Raw genomic sequence first — 19685 nt, 5'->3', positions numbered from 1 at the left:
AGAAAGAAGCTGAGTCAGGAGTCGCCATGATTCTCCCACTCCAGACAGACGCAGGTTAAGATCTTCCCTGGTAAGCCAACTCGTTGTGCTACACAGAATATTAAAAATGGGTTAGATCAATATGTAAGAGCTAGCCAATAAGAGACTAAAACTAATGGGCCAAGCAGTGATTAAAAAAATACGGTTTCCGTGTAATTATTTCGGGGCATAAGCTAGCCATGCGGGCGGCTGGGTGCTGGGGACGCAGCCCTGCCGCTCATTATTACAACAAGGAATGAAGTTCAATAGGAGCACAGGGGTGGGCTCAGGTCAAGCTGTGATGGACGCTGGTTCTTCATCCCACCTCAGGGCCCAAGATGGCAAGAAATGAACACACATGGAGCTCAGGTGCACCAGGGCAGCCCTGGCTCTGAAATGTCCTCTCAGCAGGTTCTCAGATGACAAAAACAGCAGAAGGTTAAGTCCCCTTGTTGGAGATGAATCCCCCTGAGATCACAGAGGTGAACCCCCTCACCTGTCCCTTCAGGGGAAAAATATTCGTGTGTGGTTGGAATTCTTCATGCAGCAAACTTAAAATCATGTGAACTATGGAAATGGAGCCCTACCTGGTGCCTGAGAGGATGATATTGGTCGGGCAGTGAAAAGGACCAGGACATCTGGGAGTAAGAAGGGGCCTGCAGAGCCCACAGCTGGGTCAGGGTCATGGTGTGGCCTAGTGTGGCAGGGGGTCTGCCCTGATGCTGTTCAAACTGACAAGAGTCAGGAGTCTGTGTCCCCACTTATAGGAAGGTCCAGCTGGGGTATCCATGCACGAAAAGGACAATGAAGTGGTCTCCCTCCTGGGCAGTGGCCAGGCCATCTGGGGACCAGCAACAGTCTCTGGTGGTGTAGCTCAGCCCCATTCTCCGCACAGGAGGTCAGAATCCAGATCTCAGTGAACACAGCTCAGGGCAGCCATGGCAGATGGAGGACAGGGCTGTGAAGGGAAGCCTGGCCCTCTCTCCCTTCCCAATGAGAAACCTTTCTGTACCTGAGTCACCCATCTTCCCAATGTTCTTTGTGAGCACGTCTTGTGGCACAGACATTGCAGGGCATTGTGTGTCTTTCTTCGTCTGTGAGTGACATTGAGTTCATTGTCATCAGATCCCAACAACAACAACCTTCCACCTCCATGATGGATGTGGATTTGGCCATGAGAGAAGGACAGGAGGTACGTGGTCAGTGCCAAGTGGGCACACATCCCTGGCCACGGGGGATATAAAGGGCACCGTGTGAGCAGCCAGAGCAGACCTTCCCCGGGTGACCTGCCTTGTGTGAGAGCCCAGCAACTGAGGATGAAGAGCCTGCTCTTGACCTTGCTTCTGGGGCTGGTGGCTTTCCTGAAGGCCCAAGAAGTTCCATCAGATGACCAGGAGGATGTGAGGAGTGGAAGATCAATGGGGAGGGGTGGGGTAAAGGCATGGCCTTCTGCTTGGTGCTGGTAGATTTGAGCTGAGGTGCAGCATGTTTCCTTGAAGGTTGAATTTGACCTTGCACTGAGCAGTCAGTACTGGGCTTCCATTATTCTAACAGAAGATGGGTATTCTCATGAAGATAGGGCTTTAGAACAGAAAGCAGATTTTGGTAAGGGTTCCTTGTTCACATGATACGCAGAGCCAGAAGGCCTCGTAGACAAGAGCATTCATCCAGTGCTGAGGTGTAGGCTCCCTGGATGGGGAGCACACACTTTCTACCATCATGGGGTTGGGTCGTCTAAAGCGCTGGTATCTATTTCCTGACCAAGGTCCTGGAATACAGGGTTAGCCCTTCAGTGGCTGCAGCCTGGGCTCTGAGTGTCTACTCAGGTGCTGCCCATGTGCTGGAGCCTGGGATAGGATCAGGGCCATGATTGGGCGTGTTCAAAGCTTTGTCTCCTGCAGTACTCTGGGATCTGGTATCCAAAGGCCATGATACACAACGGCAGCCTACCCTGTTTCAAGATCCCCTCGAAGGTTTTCCCTGTGAAGGTAACAGCCCTGGAAGGAGGAGACCTGGAGGCCGACGTTATATTCTGGTATGTGTCCCCAACTGTGACCTCCTTAGTTGTCTGTCTCTCCCTTGCTATCCTTGCTATGTGTTTAGTTTGGGAAACTAAAAGATCCCAGACTTTGAGGGGACACAGTCCTAAGCAGCTTCCTAAAGCAGGAACATGGAATTTAGGAGATCACCTGACCAGGGCTGAGTCACCAAAAGAGCTGAGAGGCTCCGCTCTGCTGCTGAGAGCTGCCTGACTGTGGACTTGTGATTACAGGAAGAATGGTCAGTGCCATGACGTTAAAATCCTGATGAAGAAAACTGATGAGCCTGGCAAATTCACCTCCTGTGAGTCCCTGTGTCTTAGGGTGTCCTGCAGCGGCAGCCCTTGCACAGATGGGCCCTTGTCTGGTCCAGCTTGTAGAACCGACCATCCACTCACTTTCCATATAACAGATATAGAGGTCGTTGTGCAGTCAACCCTAGCATCTGACTGACTCTTGGTCCCCTGCCTGGATCTCAGCTCTTGACCCATGAGAAAACCATGCTAAAGAGCAGAAAGCCAGGCAGGGAGATGGATGCTCAGGCCTGGGTCCAACATCAGCGCCCTTCTCTGAACATCTTAGCTGGGATTGACAGCTTCAAGAAATGCCTCCTGTCTAACTATGGAAACGATAGAACGGCCAGGGCTAGACTAGACAGGTCTCCTGGGTGACCACCGAAGTGTTCCAAGGTGTTCCCTCACATGGGGGGCATGGTGCCTCAAAGATAAGACACTAAGAGCTATTTCTGTTCACCTGCAGTTGACGACAAGAGGTTCATCTATATCACAGAGCTACCGGTGAAGGACCACTACGTCATCTACTGTGAAAGCCGCCACCCTGGAAAGTTGTTTGGCGTGGGAAAGCTCATCGGTGAGGTGCCATGAAAGTCCTATGTCCTGTCTCTGATCTCTGCTTCCAACAGCCATGCCTGGCACTGGGGACCATGAAGCCTCTTGGTGCTGTGCCCAGGGTACTACCCAGGAAATGTGTGAGACTCAAAGAGAAAAGTGGCTAAAACTGGGTGGACCTGGGTCTTTTGGGTGATTTTGGAGTCTGGACACTCAGGAACGGTCTCCACTCCTGGATCCAGCAAATGACACTTCCAGGGATCTCAGTCAAGGGTCAGGTCAAAGGGAATGTCTTGGCAGAGGCCTTTATGGTAGGTAGCAATACTCCAGGGACAGCCTCATTCCACAGAGATACAGGTCTGTGGAGTGAGCTGTAAGTCTGCAGAGGTTCTCCCTAGGGCCGGAGGGTCCCTCACGTCTGGGTTCCACACCCAGTTTGTTGTTAACCGCCAGGGTCCTCTCTCCACCTTTGTGCAGGTTAATGCTCCCATCCCTGTGTCTCTGGCTTTCTGCAGAGCTGAGCCCCACCCCTTAAGCCTGCCCCACCTCCCCACAGGGAGAAACCCTGAGCCAAACCCAGAGGCCATGGAAGAATTTAAGAAATTTGTACAGCATAAGGGACTCAAAGAGGAAAACATCCTTGTACCAGAGTTAAATGGTGAGAACCGGACTGTCCATGCCTCTCCTTGTATCCTCTATGTCACTGCTACCTGTCTGTGCCCCAACCATATCTGTCTCTGTGCTTCTACGTCCTCTCTGTGCCTGGTCTTATTGTCCCTTATGTGCTGTTTCATGTCTGTCCCTGTCCCCTGTGTCTCTGTGGTGTCTCCATCATTTCCTCAGGGTCACAATGTCACATTCTGTGCCTCTGTCCCTCGGTGTCCCATGCACCTCCAAGTCTCCTGTGCTTCTGTCCACTCTCTCCCTTTCTCTCTCTGGATCCCTGGTTTCTGCACTGAACCTTCAAGGTCCTGTTTCCTCTCCCAGGGTTGCCAGGCTCTGCCTCAGGTCTTGGCTGCAGGAGGGTCTGAGCCTCAGGTGTGATGGGGTCTTCTATAGGGCCCTTCTCACCCCTGGGCTTCTTTTGGTTTTTACAGAGCACTGTGTGCCTGAAAGCAACTAGGGTAAGTCTCCCTCCACCCCGCCACACCTGTAGGAATGTGGAGAAGCCTAGAATGTGGGGCTCAGGAAGCCCCGGTCCTCATCCCATCCCCACAGACAGGTGTTGTCACCAGAGAGGTGTCCCTAAATGTAGTTTCCAGGACTGCTAGGAAGTCCTTCCTTATTGTCACAATCTCTCCTAGTTTCTGGTCTCTGCCTTGCCCTTTCTTCCCATTCTCTCCAGGGAGGCAGGGACCTGGCTGCTCCTGAGAGTGGTGAGGGATCTCTTCAGAGGACCCCAGCTCCTAGCAGGGACCACACAGAACCACGGGGAAAGAGATCTCTGTCCCATATATGCCCTGGGCCATCCCTGTCCATGACTCTCCTGACTGCTGGTCCTACAGAATTGGGGACTTATCTCTCTTCTCTCTGTCACAGCAGCTACCCAGGTCTGCACCTGCTGAGCAAGCCTTGCTACCCAAACCTGACTGGGACATCCCTGTACCACACCTCTCCTGGACCAAACTCCCCACTGCTCCTCCCCCAAACCTTGGATTCCCCTCCCCCACCTGACACCAAATAAAGCCCTTTAGCAGTCCTCTGGCTCAGCCTGTCTGTGAAGGGCCTTGGGTGGGCTTGAAGATCCCTGCTAGCACCAGAGACATCGGAAAAAGTACAGCAACATTGATGGGCCAGTTCCCAAAGAGCATGGACTCTGACTTTCCTGGAGAGCCATGTGAAGTCCTAGCACCCCACCTGGTGAGCCACTGTCTGTCAGGCTGGACATTGTCAGGAGTGTCTGAGTAGCCCCTGGGGAAGGGGGCTGTGAGGGTTCATCAGGGCTTTGGGCAGTGTGACTGTCACCGCCATGCTCCTAGACCAGGAGAAAGACCCCTCCTTGAGAAGCCTATCTCAGTGACAGGGTGGAGCTAGATTGGGTAGCTCCTCCATCATGTCTCCTCAGAAAACACAGAAGCAGCCACATCGTCCCCCAACCCAGTTCCCCACCCCAGGCCTCCCCTTGCTTTTTCCAAGCACAAATGTGTAGGGTTTAACTGTCCAGTATGGACATGGCCGCCACAGTGTGGGAGAAGATGCCCTGACCCCAGGTGATCAGTACAGCCTCAAAGTGCAAACCCCATGGAAGCTGGCTGTCCAGCATGTCACTTCTGCTTAGGGTTGCTGGTACTGAGGCCAGTGTCCCTCAGCTCAATAACCCTCCTGTCTAACTCCGTCTGATTGGCTGTTCTCTCTGAATTCCTCACCTTCTGGACCTAGCTCTTGCTGGGAGCTCTTGGGTGTTCCTAAGGAGGGCAGCTCTGTAGAGGGCAGGGCCAGGCCAGGCTGAATCCCACATACCAGGCTCTCTTTTTGATTGAGACAGGGACTATGCATGGATTTAACTGAGGGTCCCAGAATAACCTCAAATTCAAAAATTTGATTCTCTTTTCTTTTGTAATCAGTAATTCAGGAAAACTTCTAATTGAATCCAAAATATGCAGAGACTGCAATCTGACATCACACCCCCTTACAGTATCACAGCTCCCTGCCCCCTGCAGCAGGGTCAGTACTGGGACTGAGCTGTGACCCTGTGGACTGGGTGTGAAAGCTCAGGGCTGTGACTGTGCCCTGGAGCAGTGAGCAGAATCCTAGCAGGACACAAAGTGGAGAGGCCTCCTCTCCTGCCAGCTGCCCTGCACTGAGCCTTTGCTGACTTCCTGGGATTCATTACTGCTGGAAGGGAAGCACCAGGGACTCCATTTGGGCAGGAACCACTTCCTTTCTTTGATCTTGGAACCCATTTTTCTTAAAGGCATACTGACTGACCAACTGTCTTGTGGTTTGCTGTGGTTTTTTGGCCCCTCATGTCCTGGACGGAGCTTTTTCGTGTGGTCTGATCACTTGTTAGGGGCAGGGCAGATAGCAAGATAGAGCCAAAGGCACTTTAAAAATGTTATGTTCACACCACTGTGTTTATGCAGGAATGCACAAGTTATGGCCTAGGTATGGCGGTCATGGGACAGCTTTATAAACACAGCGCTCTTTCCAGTTTCACCTGGGTTCTGGGATTGAGTCAAGTGGTCGGGGAGGGGGACATCTAGTGTGCTTCTCAGTCATGGAGCGACCCTGCTGGTACCAATGGCACTTTCTCTTCGCCACAGTTAAACAACTAGTGTCCCCAAGGACGGGATCTTCACACTAGTGTGTTAGTTTTCTGTGCTCTGCTAAAATACCCTGGCATCATGACTTAAGTAGGGAGTTTGGTTCACAGTTTCAGATCACAGTCTGTCAAGAAGCCAAGGTGGCAGCAGCTAGAGGGAACTGGTCACACCAAGTCCACAGTCAAACAGCACAGACTGGGCCAGTCAGAAGACTCAGGGTAAACCAGCTTGTCACCAAACCTGACCCTGAGTTTAGTCCTCCTGTCTCACATGAGGAAGGAGAAGCTTGATTCCTGTAAGCTGTCTTCTGATCTCTACAAGGTGACCGTGTCTTCTGAACACACACACACACACACACACACACACACGTTTGAATTCAGACTCTTTGTGTGCCAAACGCTTTGACCCAATCAGAGAGACCCAAGCTCAGCTGGGGCGGGATTTTATGATAGCAGAGGTTGGGGTGAGGCATTCCTAAGGTTTAGGACCCCTGATTGGTGTCTTGGTGAAGGGGGGTGGTGTGCTGGGCTAAGGGACATCAGGTGATCCTATCTACAATAGTGGAAACATTAGGAATTTCCTTTGGATGGTCTGTTCCTGGGTGGTGCCTGGGTGGTCTCAGTTTGTGGTCTTTCTTGGAACCAGGTATTGCCTTATGGTAAACTCCAGAGACTCAGGCCTACTTTCCTGGTTGGTTTCTATAGAGTCTGTCTTGGCACGTGTGTGCCAAGCTACCCTGGGCCCTTGTTGCAACATTGTTTTAAATAAAATAAAATTGTTCATCTTGTAAATTTAGAAGTTTTTTGGTGTTCTTCTCCTGATGGTCTCGAACTTCACAACACCTGGAAGAGGTTTAGACCAGAGTCCCTTGGAAAGGAGAGGCTCTGCTGAGCTGCCTCTAGACTGTGCGGTGGGCCCAGGTTCCCAGCATTTGTGAGCTGAGGTGGGTCTTGCTCTGCTCCTATAACCCCTCACCTGTATTCCTATGAGAAATCCCATAGTGCTATTACTTCACCACGTGGGCATTTAGTGTTATCTGTACTTTGGTTGGTCAGGAGATATCTAAAGGTGTGTATCGCATCTCCCCAGGAAAAGTTTTGTCAGACATTACATGACACCAGATTTCGGTGTGCCTCCTTCTCCTCCTCCCTGAGAAAACCATCTATACATGTGCCTGTTCTGGGTCTGCAGTGAGTTAGTTGGATGTGGCTGATGAGGAATAGCATGTGACATTCAGTGTGTGGCCTTGCATTTGCTTTATAGGTGTCCTGAGGCATCGCACAGAGAGGGCCTTGCTGAGCTCCTGTGGCGAGAGAGCTGATACAGGGCAGGGATGGGCAGCCCAACTCCAGAGGCCCTTAGAGACTCCGGCATGAGACTGCCTGACTGGAAATCATGGGCAGAGACTGGCTTCTCCACCACGGAGATGGGCAGTCCTGAACCTGACCGCACTGTGGAGACACGCACCGTGGAGATGGGCAGTCCTGAACCTGACCGCACTGTGGAGACACGCACCGTGGAGATGGGCAGTCCTGAACCTGACCGCACTGTGGAGACACGCACCGTGGAGATGGGCAGTCCTGAACCTGACCGCACTGTGGAGACACGCACCGTGGAGATGGGCAGTCCTGAACCTGACCGCACTGTGGAGACACGCACTGTGGAGATGGGCAGTCCTGAACCTGACCGCACTGTGGAGACGCGCACCGTGGAGATGGGCAGTCCTGAACCTGACCGCACTGTGGAGACACACCAACCTAGGTGGGTCTTCCAGTCACGACAGTCTGGGAAGTCTGGACAGCAGACTCTAAAACCCCATCACTCCCTCATCTTTGCCTCATTCGGGCTGATTTGGAGACTGTGAAGTCAGAGCATCCTGTTTCTGTCATTCTGCCTACAGTCCTTGGCCGGGGTTGTTCTGAAGTGAGTATTTTCTGCCTGTCTCTGTGCTTTTGTATCTCGGGGTTCAAGATGGCAGATTAGAGGCTGTTTCCAAGTGACGCTGTGAGAAATTCAGGAAGGGACCAGGAACCACAAGAGAAGCAATTGATATCTGGAAAGCAGAGGGATCGAGGCTAGTCTGTGACTCCAGCCCCAGATCCCCGTGTGGGGTCCTCAGACCAGCCACCCCTGCACTGGATAAGCCTACAGTTCATGAAGTCATAGTTGTTAGGGTCCACAAGAAGTCCCATAAGAGACCACCATCACTTCCAAGAGCGTTTATTAATAAAAAAAACACTACCAACAAGTTGGGGTGGCACATGGCAATAGCCCAAAAAGCTTGCAGGCCCCCCTTTTAAACTGGGTTAGGAGAATTCCAGGGAGGAGAGATTAGTCTGGGGGTGACTGGTGCAGGGAGATTAGTCTGGGGGCTGACTGATGGGTGACTTTAGTAGTTCGGGATTCTCCAATGGCAGGGTAAGAAAAACTTTCTTCTTTTTTTTTTTTTTTTTTTTTTTTTTTTGGATTTTTTGAGACAGGGTTTCTCCGTAGCTTTTGGTTCCTATCCTGGAACTAGCTCTTGTAGACCAGGCTGGCCTCGAACTCACAGAGATCCACCTGCCTCTGCCTCCCGAGTGCTGGGATTAAAGGCGTGCACCACCACCGCCTGGCAAGAAAAACTTTCTTCAGCTAGCCAGAGGCTGTCATCTGCAGCCAGCAGAAGGCTGTGGGGACCTGCTGATTGTTTGCCCCTGAGTTGTGGTTTTCCCAAGAGCTGCATTCTTAGCTCCAGCCACTTCCAGTGAGCCAAAACTAAGGCCTGGTCCCTGCTAGGGGCTGTTAGAAACCTGTAATGGCTCTGTTCTGGTTCCCTGGCCCTCTCAATCATAAAGTCAGGGGTCAGGGTGTGCCCTGCCTCAGCTCCTGGGTAGGAGTATAATGCACGGGCTGATCTGAAGAGGATAAATAATCACAGACATGTGGACGAATTCAGGCGGCAGAGGCTCAGGCTGTGAAGGGCATGGTTGTCAGACATCTATCCTGTCTCCTCTGACACAGAGCATACCCTATCAATCGAGGGTAATTTTGAAGGCCTGTTGATGTGGGGCTCCCCTCTATATGCTGTGAATGTTTCATTACCATTGGTTAATAAAGAAGCTGCCCTGTGGCAGGGCAGAATATAGTAAGGTGAAATCCAAGTAGAGACAAAGAAGGAAAGAAGGCAGAGTCGGGCAGATGCCATGTAGATGCCATGTAGATGCCGTGTAGATGCCATGTAGATGCCGTGTAGATGCCATGTAGAAGCCATGTAGATGCCACGTAGAATCAAGACATAACAAACCACGAGCCTCGTGGTAAAATATAAAATAATAGAAATTGGTTAACTTAAGATGTAAGAGTCAGTTAATAAGAAACCTGAGCTAATAGGCCAAAGAGTATGTAATTAATATTAAGCCTCAGAATGGTTATTTCATAAGCAGCTGCAGAGGCTAGTGAGTGGGACCCAGTGGGTGGAGAGAAACCAGTTCAGGACGACCAGTGAAATCAAGAACATTTGTAGCTACAGCCTGGAGGCCTGCATCTGAGTTGTAGGTGGCTCAGACTCTGGAACTGGCTCTCTTCTCCATGCTTTTCCATGGGTGGGGGTCAAAGATGCTTCTAAAGCAGAGTTCTCAGCATCCTCAGCCTCCTGCGGGGTGTGAAGTGCTGACTGGTCTCCCCCCAGCTCTCAGTGCTTCTTCCTTCCCCCACTCTACAGTGTATGCAGAAGACAGTGTGGCTTTGCCATCAGCCACCTCCGATGAACAGATGGTTGTATCTGGAGCGAGTGAGAATTTGTCTGGCCACAGCTACGGTGGCTTCAGGTGCGCACAATGAAAGCTCCTAGTGTGACGGCGGCTCTGTAGGACAGCTACCCTGGGACGGGTCCAGTCTCAGCACCAGAATGGACAGTGTGAAAGATGAGCGTTCAACACCAACGGACCATCCTTCTACCCACAGGAATCCAACGTTAGGGATTCAAGAAGGCACTCCTATTTTTGTCATTAAAATTTCTTTGTCCTTTCTGATTTCCCTTTTTATTATACTTTCTCTGTGTGTATTTTTTAGAAGGATTCCTGTTTTTCTTTTAATTCTTATCTTGATCTTATTTATTTATGCATTTTACTTTGCAGTATAATCAGACATTTTCAGTTTCTTCTGATTTTACTCTCCTACTTCATAGTACTTTCTCCTTCCTTCTATTATCTATCTACCTACAACTATCTGTCTGTCTATCTGTGTCTGTCTGTGTGTGTGTGTCTGTCTATGTATTTATCTATCTGTCTATCTGTCTCAGTGGCTGGCTGTCTATCTATCTATCTATCTATCTATCTATCTATCTATCTATCTACCTACCTATCTGTCATCCATTTGTCTTGTTTAAATTGTGTGTGGTTGGTTGTGTGAACTCAGGCATACCACACATACAGTCTGTGGAGCTTTGAGGGCAATGTTGAATGGAGTATGTGTCCTTGCCTCCAACCTGTGTGACGGGGGTTTCTCTGTAGTGCTTCTGATATATCTAACAGGTTAACTGGCCCACAAGCTTCTGGGAATCTGTCTCCACCTTCCATCTCCCCACAAGAACACTGGGATTATAGACCTCCAGGCTACTGATCTGGATTTTGGTAAGTGCGTTCTGGGGATTCAAACTCAAATCCTTTGGGTTCTGGGGCAAGCACTCTAATCCTCTTAAACCTGCCCCAGCCCTCCTTCATGCAATCATAAGTTCTATTTTCACCCTAAATAATTTTTAACTTCATAGTTTACTCTGTGACATTTTTCCCACTCTCTTTTTTGTGGTTGGTGCTAGGATAGTAATTGACTTCAGTTGGTTTGAATATATTTCTAGAAAATTTTATATTGCTGCTATTACAACAGGTTTTTTTTCTTCTTTGAGGAGAACTAAGAGTTCAACACTTGAGAGAAGAGTGTTCACTAAAAAGACCCCCCAGATAAAACTTGAAGAGTTATCCAGTTCAACTAATAAGTATATTTTTAAGAAAACGTACATACAGAAAAATAAGAAAATAGTTTCTCAATCAGAGTCTGGAGAGACTGAAATGGCTGAAATGACAAAATGAGAATTCAAAACTCTACTTGCAAAAATGATCAATAGCTTTCAACATGGTAGAAATAAACACATGAATGAGGTAAGGAAATATAATTCAGAACCCAGATTAGAAAGCCAACAACATGAATGAGAAATTCAGAATTAGACTGTGATGAAAAACAGCAGTAATTCTGGAGATAAAAAATAAATTAGACACAGGCCGGGCGGTGGTGGCGCACGCCTTTAATCCCAGCACTCGGGAGGCAGAGGCAGGCGGATCTCTGTGAGTTCGAGGCCAGCCTGGTCGACAAGAGCTAGTTCCAGGACAGGCTCCAAAGCTACAGAGAAACCCTGTCTCAAAAAACCAATAAATAAATAAATAAATAAATAAATAAATAAATAAATAAATAAAATAAATAAATTAGACAAAAACGCAGCCGAAATCTCAGCAGAAATCTCACCACTGATAGACTAGATTTTCTTTTTCCAGGAAAAATAACTTTGACACTTGAAGACAAGGTTGAGGAAATACACATCCAGATACAGATAAAGAAAAATAAATAAGGCTGGCAACAGCTCTGAAGAACTCTGACGTGATCAAGAGGCTGGGAATCCACAGGATAAAAAGAAGGAACTGAGATACAAATTAATGACATCAAAATCAGTGTAACAAAATCATAGCACAGAATTCTTCCAAGTCTTGGAAATAAGTGGATTAATTCTGGCACAGGAGGTGTCTTGGTTGGGGTTTCAGTTGCTGTGAAGAGACACCAAGACCACAACAACTTTTATAAAATATATATATGGTTTACAGCTTCAGAGATTTAGTCCATTATCATCGTGGTGGGACATGGCAGCATGAAGGTCCCCAAAGGTCACATACGCCAGGTCCCCTCCCAGCTGACCCTCTTTCCACTTTGGATCTTACACCCTTCCTGGACAGTACCCTGAGTCCTCTCAGTCCCCAGGGCCAGTCATGACTGCTGCCCTGATGATAGGTATTAGAAGCAGAGACCGTAGACAGGACATGGGGGTCCTGTGGTTCCTCACCCAAGAGTTCTCCATTTAGATGAGACTTTCCCTGGAGCCGGCTTTCACAGTAGAAGATGTACTGGTCCTTCACAGGAAGCTCCCGGATATAGAAGGTGTTCTTGCCCTTGACTACAGGGGAACAGAGAAATAGCTCTTAGCTTTTCATTTCTTGAAAAACCTTAGGAGGTTTTTCAAAGGATTGCTCTGGAACACTTGTGGTCGCCCAGGAGACCCAGCCAGTCCAGCTCTGGTCCTTCTGTGATCGCCACAATTAGACAGAAGCGATTTCCCAGGACATTGCCAGCCCCCGCTGAGGATTCCAGAGGAAGTGAGGGCTGAGGTTGGCCCCAGGTCTGAGCCCTTCCCTGCCCTGCTTTCCTGTACTTAGCATTGGGTCAAGAGCTAAAATGGAGGGGGCCAGGGTCCAGAACACATCAGTCAGTACCTGGGGTGGACTAACCCATGACCTCTAATGTCTGGCACAGAATATGAGTGAATGACCATACTGGGAGCTGAACAGGGCAGGGACCCTGATGGAGGAGTTAATTTCATTGGTTAAATAAAGAAACTGCCTTAGCCCTTTAATAGGACAGAAAATTAGGTAGGCGGAGTAGACAGAACAGAATGCTGGGAGAAAGAAGCTGAGTCAGGGAGTCGCCATGATTCTCCCACTCCAGACAGACGCAGGTTAAGATCTTCCCTGGTAAGCCAGCTCATGGTGCTACATAGAATATTAGAAATGGGTTAGATCAATATGTAAGAGCTAGCCAATAAGAGGCTGGAACTAATGGGCCAGGCAGTGATTAAAAGAATACAGTTTCCGTGTAATTATTTTGGGGCATAAGGTAGCCATGCGGGTGGCTGGGTGCCGGGGACGCAGCCTGCCGCTCATATTACAACAGGACCCTCCATGCAGGAACTTGTCCCTGCAAAGACCACAGGGGACTCACAGGAAATATATTTGCCAGGCTCATCAATTTTGTGCATCACAATTTTCTTTTTTTGACACTGATTCTTCTTCCCTTAAAACAGGAACCATGCTCATTTATTTGCCAGGCTCATCAATTTTGTGCATCACAATTTTCTTTTTTTGACACTGATTCTTCTTCCCTTAAAACAGGAACCATGCTCAGCACACCAGGTGTATCAGCCTTGACGAGATGATCCCAAAATTTCGCATCAGACCTGTCCAAGATTTAGAGTACTGCCTGGTGACATGCCCGCTCAGTGGCGGGGGCATTCCATCACCCATACCAAAATAAGAATAGAGAAGAACAGAAAGACAATTGCAGAGACTTGGTGGGAACACTCACAAGAATGTTATTATGAGCTCCAGGTCCCCTCCTTTCAGGGATGTCACCCTTATGGGGAACACTTTCTTGGGGCCCTTCCCCTCTTGGGGGTTCTTATCAGATACCATGGCCTTTGTGTACCAGGTCTCAGGGAGCTGCAGAAGACAGAGCCCTGAGCACACCCCAGCCTGCATCCTATTCTATCCATATCTGAGCCTGCAGCCTGAGGAGACATTCTAGAGCCTGGGCTGCAGTTGTAAAGAAGGCTGACAATACACATCAACAAACATGCCCACTGCAGAGAGAGCCCAACACAAGGGCTCTGGAATTCACACTGGATAAGTCCTCTGTCCTGAAGATCCCACCTTATGAAGCCTTCTATACCCCATGTCTCATGAACATCCATGCCCAAAACCCACTCCCCTGTTCCAGGCCTGTATACTCTTGGAGAGGTTCTGTCTGCGGATAAAACAGAGGAGTCCCTGATCTGACCATCTCATGCTGGGGTGCAAGGTTGGACTTCAGTATTCAAGGATACCACTGAACAAGTCTACCACTACCTACCAGGGTTGTGCCTTCCCCTACCTCCTCCAATTGTTCTCCCCTCCTCACCTCCTCCTGGTATTCTGGTGGGACGACACGGGCCTTCAGGACAGCCACCAGCTCCAGAAGCAAGGTCAAGAGCAGGCTCTTCATCCTCAGTTGCTGGGCTCTCACACAAGGCAGGTCACCTGGGGAAGGTCTGCTCTGGCTGCTCACACGGTGCCCTTTATATCCCCCGTGGCCAGGGATGTGTGCCCACTTGGCACTGACCATGTCCCTCCCGTCCTTCTCTCATGGCCAAATCCACATCCATCATGGAGGTGGAAGGTTGTTGTTGGGATCTAATGACAATGAACTCAATGTCACCCACAGACGAAGAAAGACACACAATGCCCTGCAATGTCTGTGCCACAATACTTGTGCTCACAAAGGACCCTGGGAAGATGGGTGACTCAGGGGCAGGGAGGTTTCTCATTGGACAGGGAGGGAGGGCCATGCTTCCCTTCATAGCCCTGTCCTCCATCTGCCATGGCTGCCCTGAGCTATGTCCACTGAGATCTGGATTCTGACCTCCTGTGCAGAGAATGGGACTGAGCTATGCCACCAGAGACTGTTGCTAGTCCCCAGATGGCCTGGCCACTGCCCAAGAGGGAGCCCACTTCATTTACCCCAGCTGGACCTTCCTGTAAGTGGGGACACAGACTCCTAACACTTATCAGTTTGAACAGCATCAGGGCAGACCCCTGCCACACTAGGTCACACCATGACCCTGACCCAGCTATGGGCTCTGCAGGGCACTTTTTATTCTCTGATGTCCTGGTCCTCACTGCCCGGCCAATGCCCATCTCCTCAACCACCAGGTAGGGCTCCATTTTCATAGTTCACATGATTATAAGTTTGCTGCATTAAGAATTCCAGCCACACATGAATATTTGTCTCCTGAAGGGACAGGTGAGGGGGGTTCACCTCTATGAGCTCAGGGGGATTCATCTCCAACAAGGGGACTTGACCTTCTGCTGTTCTTGTCATCTGAGGACCTGCTGAGAGGACATTTCAGAGCCATGGCTGCCCTGGTGCAACTGAGGTCCACATGTGTTCATTTCTTGTGCCCTGAGGTGGGATGAAGAACCAGCGTCCATCACAGCCTGACCTGAGCCCACCCCTGTGCTCCTATTGAACTTCGTTCCTGTGGAATCCACTGCTTCCCTCCTTGTTAGCTCTGAGCACCCTCAGGCTCTCCACATGGCCAGAGCTCATTCCTTTTGGGTAAATGTGCTCACACGGCACTAGGTGTGTTCAGAGTTCATTAGAGCTTTTCTCTCTCTCTCTCTCTCTCTCTCTCTCTCTCTCTCTCTCTCTCTCTCTCTCTCTCTCTCTCTCTCTCTCTCCCTTACACCAGTACACCAGGACCTTGTATTTTACCCCTGATCCTGCAGCTCCTGGGTTCAACCACCCTTCCTGAGACACAACTGATCTAGTCCCTGGGAACAAGTTCTGGTCCCATAAAGGCATCTTTGTGTCTCTGGACCAAGATTAGGCAGCTCTGGGTATCTATAAACAATATTTAGAAACTTTCTCTGATGGGTTTTGGGATTATGTGAAGGCACCAGCTCGAACCAATCCTCAGCCCCCACCACGGAAGCTGCTGCTGAGCAGGGAGCAGCTACCACCTGGGTGTGAGAGGGAGGGTCCTTGTGCTCTTTGGCACCAGAGGTCAGGAACCAGGCCAGCATTTCCTTGTCACTGGTGAGTCCTTGCTGTACCTGGCATGTTTTTTCCTGCTCACATGTAGAAACCATCGAGGTAAGAACCTCGCCCCTTACATGTGTTTCAGTCCTGGAGACAGGAGGAGAATAACACACACCTAATTGGCAGAGCCTGGGGCACCAACAGTGCTCTGAGCACCAGTGGAAGCCTCTGATGCCTGCCACTGTCCCCTCCCTTGCTGTGCCCCAGGTCTCCCAGTGTTTGCAGGTAGTAGTCCAGTTAAAGTGGCAACAGACACTAAAGGGAACAGTTAGGTGGCTTGACCATTTTCCTGGGGAGACAAGCACAAATATCTCCCCCCCCCCCCCGCAGATGCATACCAAAACCAAAGAATGACTCCACCAATTTCCAACTGGAAAACCAAAGTCTTGGGCTTATTGACAGAGCATGTGTGATCCTAAAGCAACTCTACCGCTTGTAAGTCTTGTCCAGCATGGATGGTGACTTCTCCATCATTTCTTCAATTAAACCCTTCAGAGTCTGTACTCCAGCACCTCCTGAGACCAGGGGACCACATGTAGCTAGCTCAGAATCCGCTTTAGTGTGGTGAGAGGTACAGAGAGAACGGCTGGAATCTCAGAGAGGATCCAGTAACTTCCCCAGAACCTCCTTCCATGACCAAACATCAACAGTCAACAGGCCGGATGCTGAGCGTCTCCTGCAAGGAACTGAAGCTGCTCTGATGGAGATCGTGGCTGCTATGCCCAGGAGGATGGCAGCGTGTGTGGAGGGCAGTGCTCAGCTCTAGGTAGGACAGGACATGGTGCCAGCCCATGACAGACAGGATCTGGGACTTGAGCTTATATTCTACTGAGGGCGAATGCTCTCAGGACACAGCAGTAAAGATGCCAGAGCCACCACTGGGAGATGAAAAGCGAGACAGAAAAGCTTCCCACCCCCAATGCTGCATGGCCTGAAGTATTTCCCTGGGGAACTCCTTTATTTCCTGGTGGTGGTTGCCGTGGGGTTGCCTGCTTCTGGTCACCTCCCTCTGCACCTTTGCCCCTGATTCTCAGTGAGGTCCCAGCTTCATGGTGCTGCCCTGTCTAGGTATTCCTGGAGGACCAGTATCTGGGCTTTACGTGACATTTCCACGTAAGGAGAACTTGATGGTCCACTACAGCACCGAGTCAGGAGGTGGCTCCTAGCGGTGAGGCCCATCTGGAAAGCAATGGTATGCTAACAAGACAACAATGCAGCCACACAGGGGGCTGCAACTTGTCCCTGTGTCTGTCTAGTAAACCATTTCAGAGACTGTATGTCCATCATCGAAAGCCCAGCTGTGGACTCAATGTGAATCCTAAAGTGCCAGTGCAGTGCTTGTGGTGGGTTGTGGGTGACAGCGGTGATGGCCAACCCTCAGAGTCCCCTGAGTTGTGACAGACTCTTCCTGACACACTGACACCTGGTCAAGTGTCTGCACCTCCCTTTTATGTTTCTCTGACCCCCAGCCTTGAAGGGCAGGGGTGAGGTTGATAACCACACTGTCATGGATGGGTCTGAAGCTTCCCCCACAGGTTCATGTGCAGAAGGCTTAGTCCCAGCTGAAAACCCTGTTTGAAGAGACTGCAAACCGAGGCCAGGGCTGGTAGAAATTAGTCATGGAGAACACCTTGTCCTCCTCTCTGCTTCCTTGACGGCACGAGATGCCGGCTGTTCCCCTTAACCCTCTCTGCCATGATGCTCTACTCACCACAGGCCCTCGGCCATGAGACCAAACCATCGTGGGCAGAAACTCTGACACCAGAAGCCAGAATAACTCCTTCTTCTTATGTTGTCCTCTTGTGTGCTTAAGGCGATGATGAAACCTGGTTGATGCATTGTCAGCATGGATGGAAACTGAGAGCATAGTGGGGCTGCCTCCCCCCACCCTGAGACAACATGAAATGTCCCACCTGTGACTCAGAGGGTCCTCAGGAGAGCCAAGTTCCTGTGCTCACAAAGCTAACTTTCTCATTAAAATACCCTTTATCAAATTCAATTTAGTTTCTGATAAAGGTACAAAAGCAGTCTCCAGAGATAAGATTGTTCTTGCAAACCACAGCACCTGATCCACTACCAACAGCAGACAGGTCAGCAGACCTTGACAACAGCCTGGGCGTTCCTCACAATGTCAGTTCCGACAGGATTGCAGGCCTCGATTTCCTGTTAATATCAAAGCAATGAGAGGAGAACAAAGAAAGGATTGTCATGACCCCGGTGGCAAGGCAGTTCTGAGTTCTGCCAGCCAGGAATAACCCTGTAAAGGGAAATTAGTGGGTTGACTTACTCACAGAGGGAATAGCTCTGTAGGAGATGGTCAGCTGAACAGAAAAACAAGCATTGAAAAAGCATTTCAAATCCCAGGAACAACACTAGAGTCAGTGAGGAAGCCTCAACTGTAACATTAGGAAAGCAATCAGCCCATAGATGTGAACAAAGTGTTGGAGAGACATAGCCAAGGAAGACATGTGGGTGGCAGCCAAGCTCACAAGTCCACGGGAACGTCCCAGCCACCAGGGAAATGAAGATACCACATGCCTAACACAACAACGGGACATTGCAGACAATACAACTCGTGTGCACTGCTGGGGGAACACGGGAAGGGTACATGTATTCTGGAAAACAGTTTGCCAGTTCTTATGTTTGCATGCATACTCAGCATGTGGTCTAGCAATGTCTTCCAGGTGTACACACAAAAATGCAAACAGGATAATACTAAAGTTTACAGGTAAGTTTTCTTTTTAATGGCCTAGAACTAGAAATGACAGGGAAGCTATGGTGTGTCCACACAGTGAAGTACCAGCCAGCACTGACAGAGACAGTGTGTGGATTGCTCTCAAGGGCATCGCACTGAATGAGCTCACTCAGTCCAGAGAGGCCACAAGCAGTAGGTTTAATCTGCATTGTTCCAGGGAGACATACAGAGCGGTTGAGGAAAGATCTTTAGGTCCAGATGCGATGAGACAGGGATGAGGGACAATGAAGGGGAAGCAGGAAAGAGATTTGGGAGTGGAATGTGGACTTGTGTTAGAAGTGAGGTTATCCCCAGAATGTAAGGCACTGTGGGAACTCCTTCAGCCAGTATCCTTTAAGATACCACTCCACTCTGGGGGTGGTCTCATGTATAAATTCAGACAAAAAGCGTACACAGGCCTCTCGACTTCTGGATTCAGTTTCAGTTCCCAATACATGCAGAAGACTGCGGATCACTACCCTTTCTGTGAGCTTATTCCCAAATAAATAAAGATTTGTTATACTCCATTTCAGGCTATTGTAGAACAACTAACCAACAGCAAGGTTAGTTTGACATTTAAGACTCGATCTACACAATTCACCTATGAACAGGATAGTTCTATCTGTTAGCTGGATGGAGGATGATGCTAATCTCTTTGATGTCTGCCCCATGGATTTTTCAGCTCAGCACACAAAACTTTGTGAGGTGCAGCTGTCAAAGTTGACATGGAGACTTGTGGCTGTAAAGACTATAGCAGAAAAGAAGGTAGACTCAAAACCCACATTCTCAAATTCCATCTCCTGCTAGTGCTATGCCCAAAGTTCAAATCCCCAAATTACCAACACGAGACTGAAACTGATGGAAAAGCAGAGACTCTTTATTGCGACTTAATTCAGACCTTCCCGTCTGCAGGGAACAGCAGCAGCAGCGGCGGCAGCGGCGGCGGCAGCGGCAGCGGCAGCGGCAGCGGCAACAGCAGCCGGCAACAGCAGAAACAGAGCAGGAGAGACCCTGAGTGGAGCGGGAGGCTTTGTGACATCCAAGCCCACAGGCTTGTGATTGGCTAACCCCCATGGGAGAGGAGGTTGCCTGCTCCTGATTGGCTTCTTCCATAAGGGGGAGGAGCTCCTGG

At 49.7% G+C, this 19685-nt stretch overlaps 1 protein-coding gene across 1 annotated transcript; it reads left to right on the top strand.

The window, feature by feature from the left end:
- Positions 1–1334: 1334 nt before the first annotated feature.
- LOC130864354 (odorant-binding protein 2a-like) lies at positions 1335–19568 on the top strand. The gene is made up of 7 exons (XM_057754612.1): positions 1335–1418; positions 1920–2053; positions 2291–2361; positions 2817–2927; positions 3462–3563; positions 7572–7929; positions 19466–19568. Exons 1-7 carry the CDS (start codon positions 1335–1337, stop codon positions 19566–19568), a joined length of 963 nt encoding a protein of 320 aa, XP_057610595.1.
- Positions 19569–19685: the final 117 nt, after the last annotated feature.

The sequence above is a fragment of the Chionomys nivalis genome, chromosome 22 (assembly GCF_950005125.1).
Source record: "Chionomys nivalis chromosome 22, mChiNiv1.1, whole genome shotgun sequence".
NCBI lineage: Eukaryota > Metazoa > Chordata > Mammalia > Rodentia > Cricetidae > Chionomys > Chionomys nivalis.
This window is presented reverse-complemented; position numbering and strand designations above follow the sequence as displayed.

Coding starts and splice junctions, on each gene's coding strand:
- LOC130864354 (XM_057754612.1), top strand. CDS start 1,335: ATGAAGAGCCTGCTCTTGACCTTGCTTCTGGGGCTGGTGGCTTTCCTG. Junction 2,054..2,290: donor GAGGCCGACGTTATATTCTG/GTATGTGTCCCC, acceptor TTGTGATTACAG/GAAGAATGGTCAGTGCCATG. Junction 3,564..7,571: donor CCTTGTACCAGAGTTAAATG/GTGAGAACCGGA, acceptor AATCATGGGCAG/AGACTGGCTTCTCCACCACG.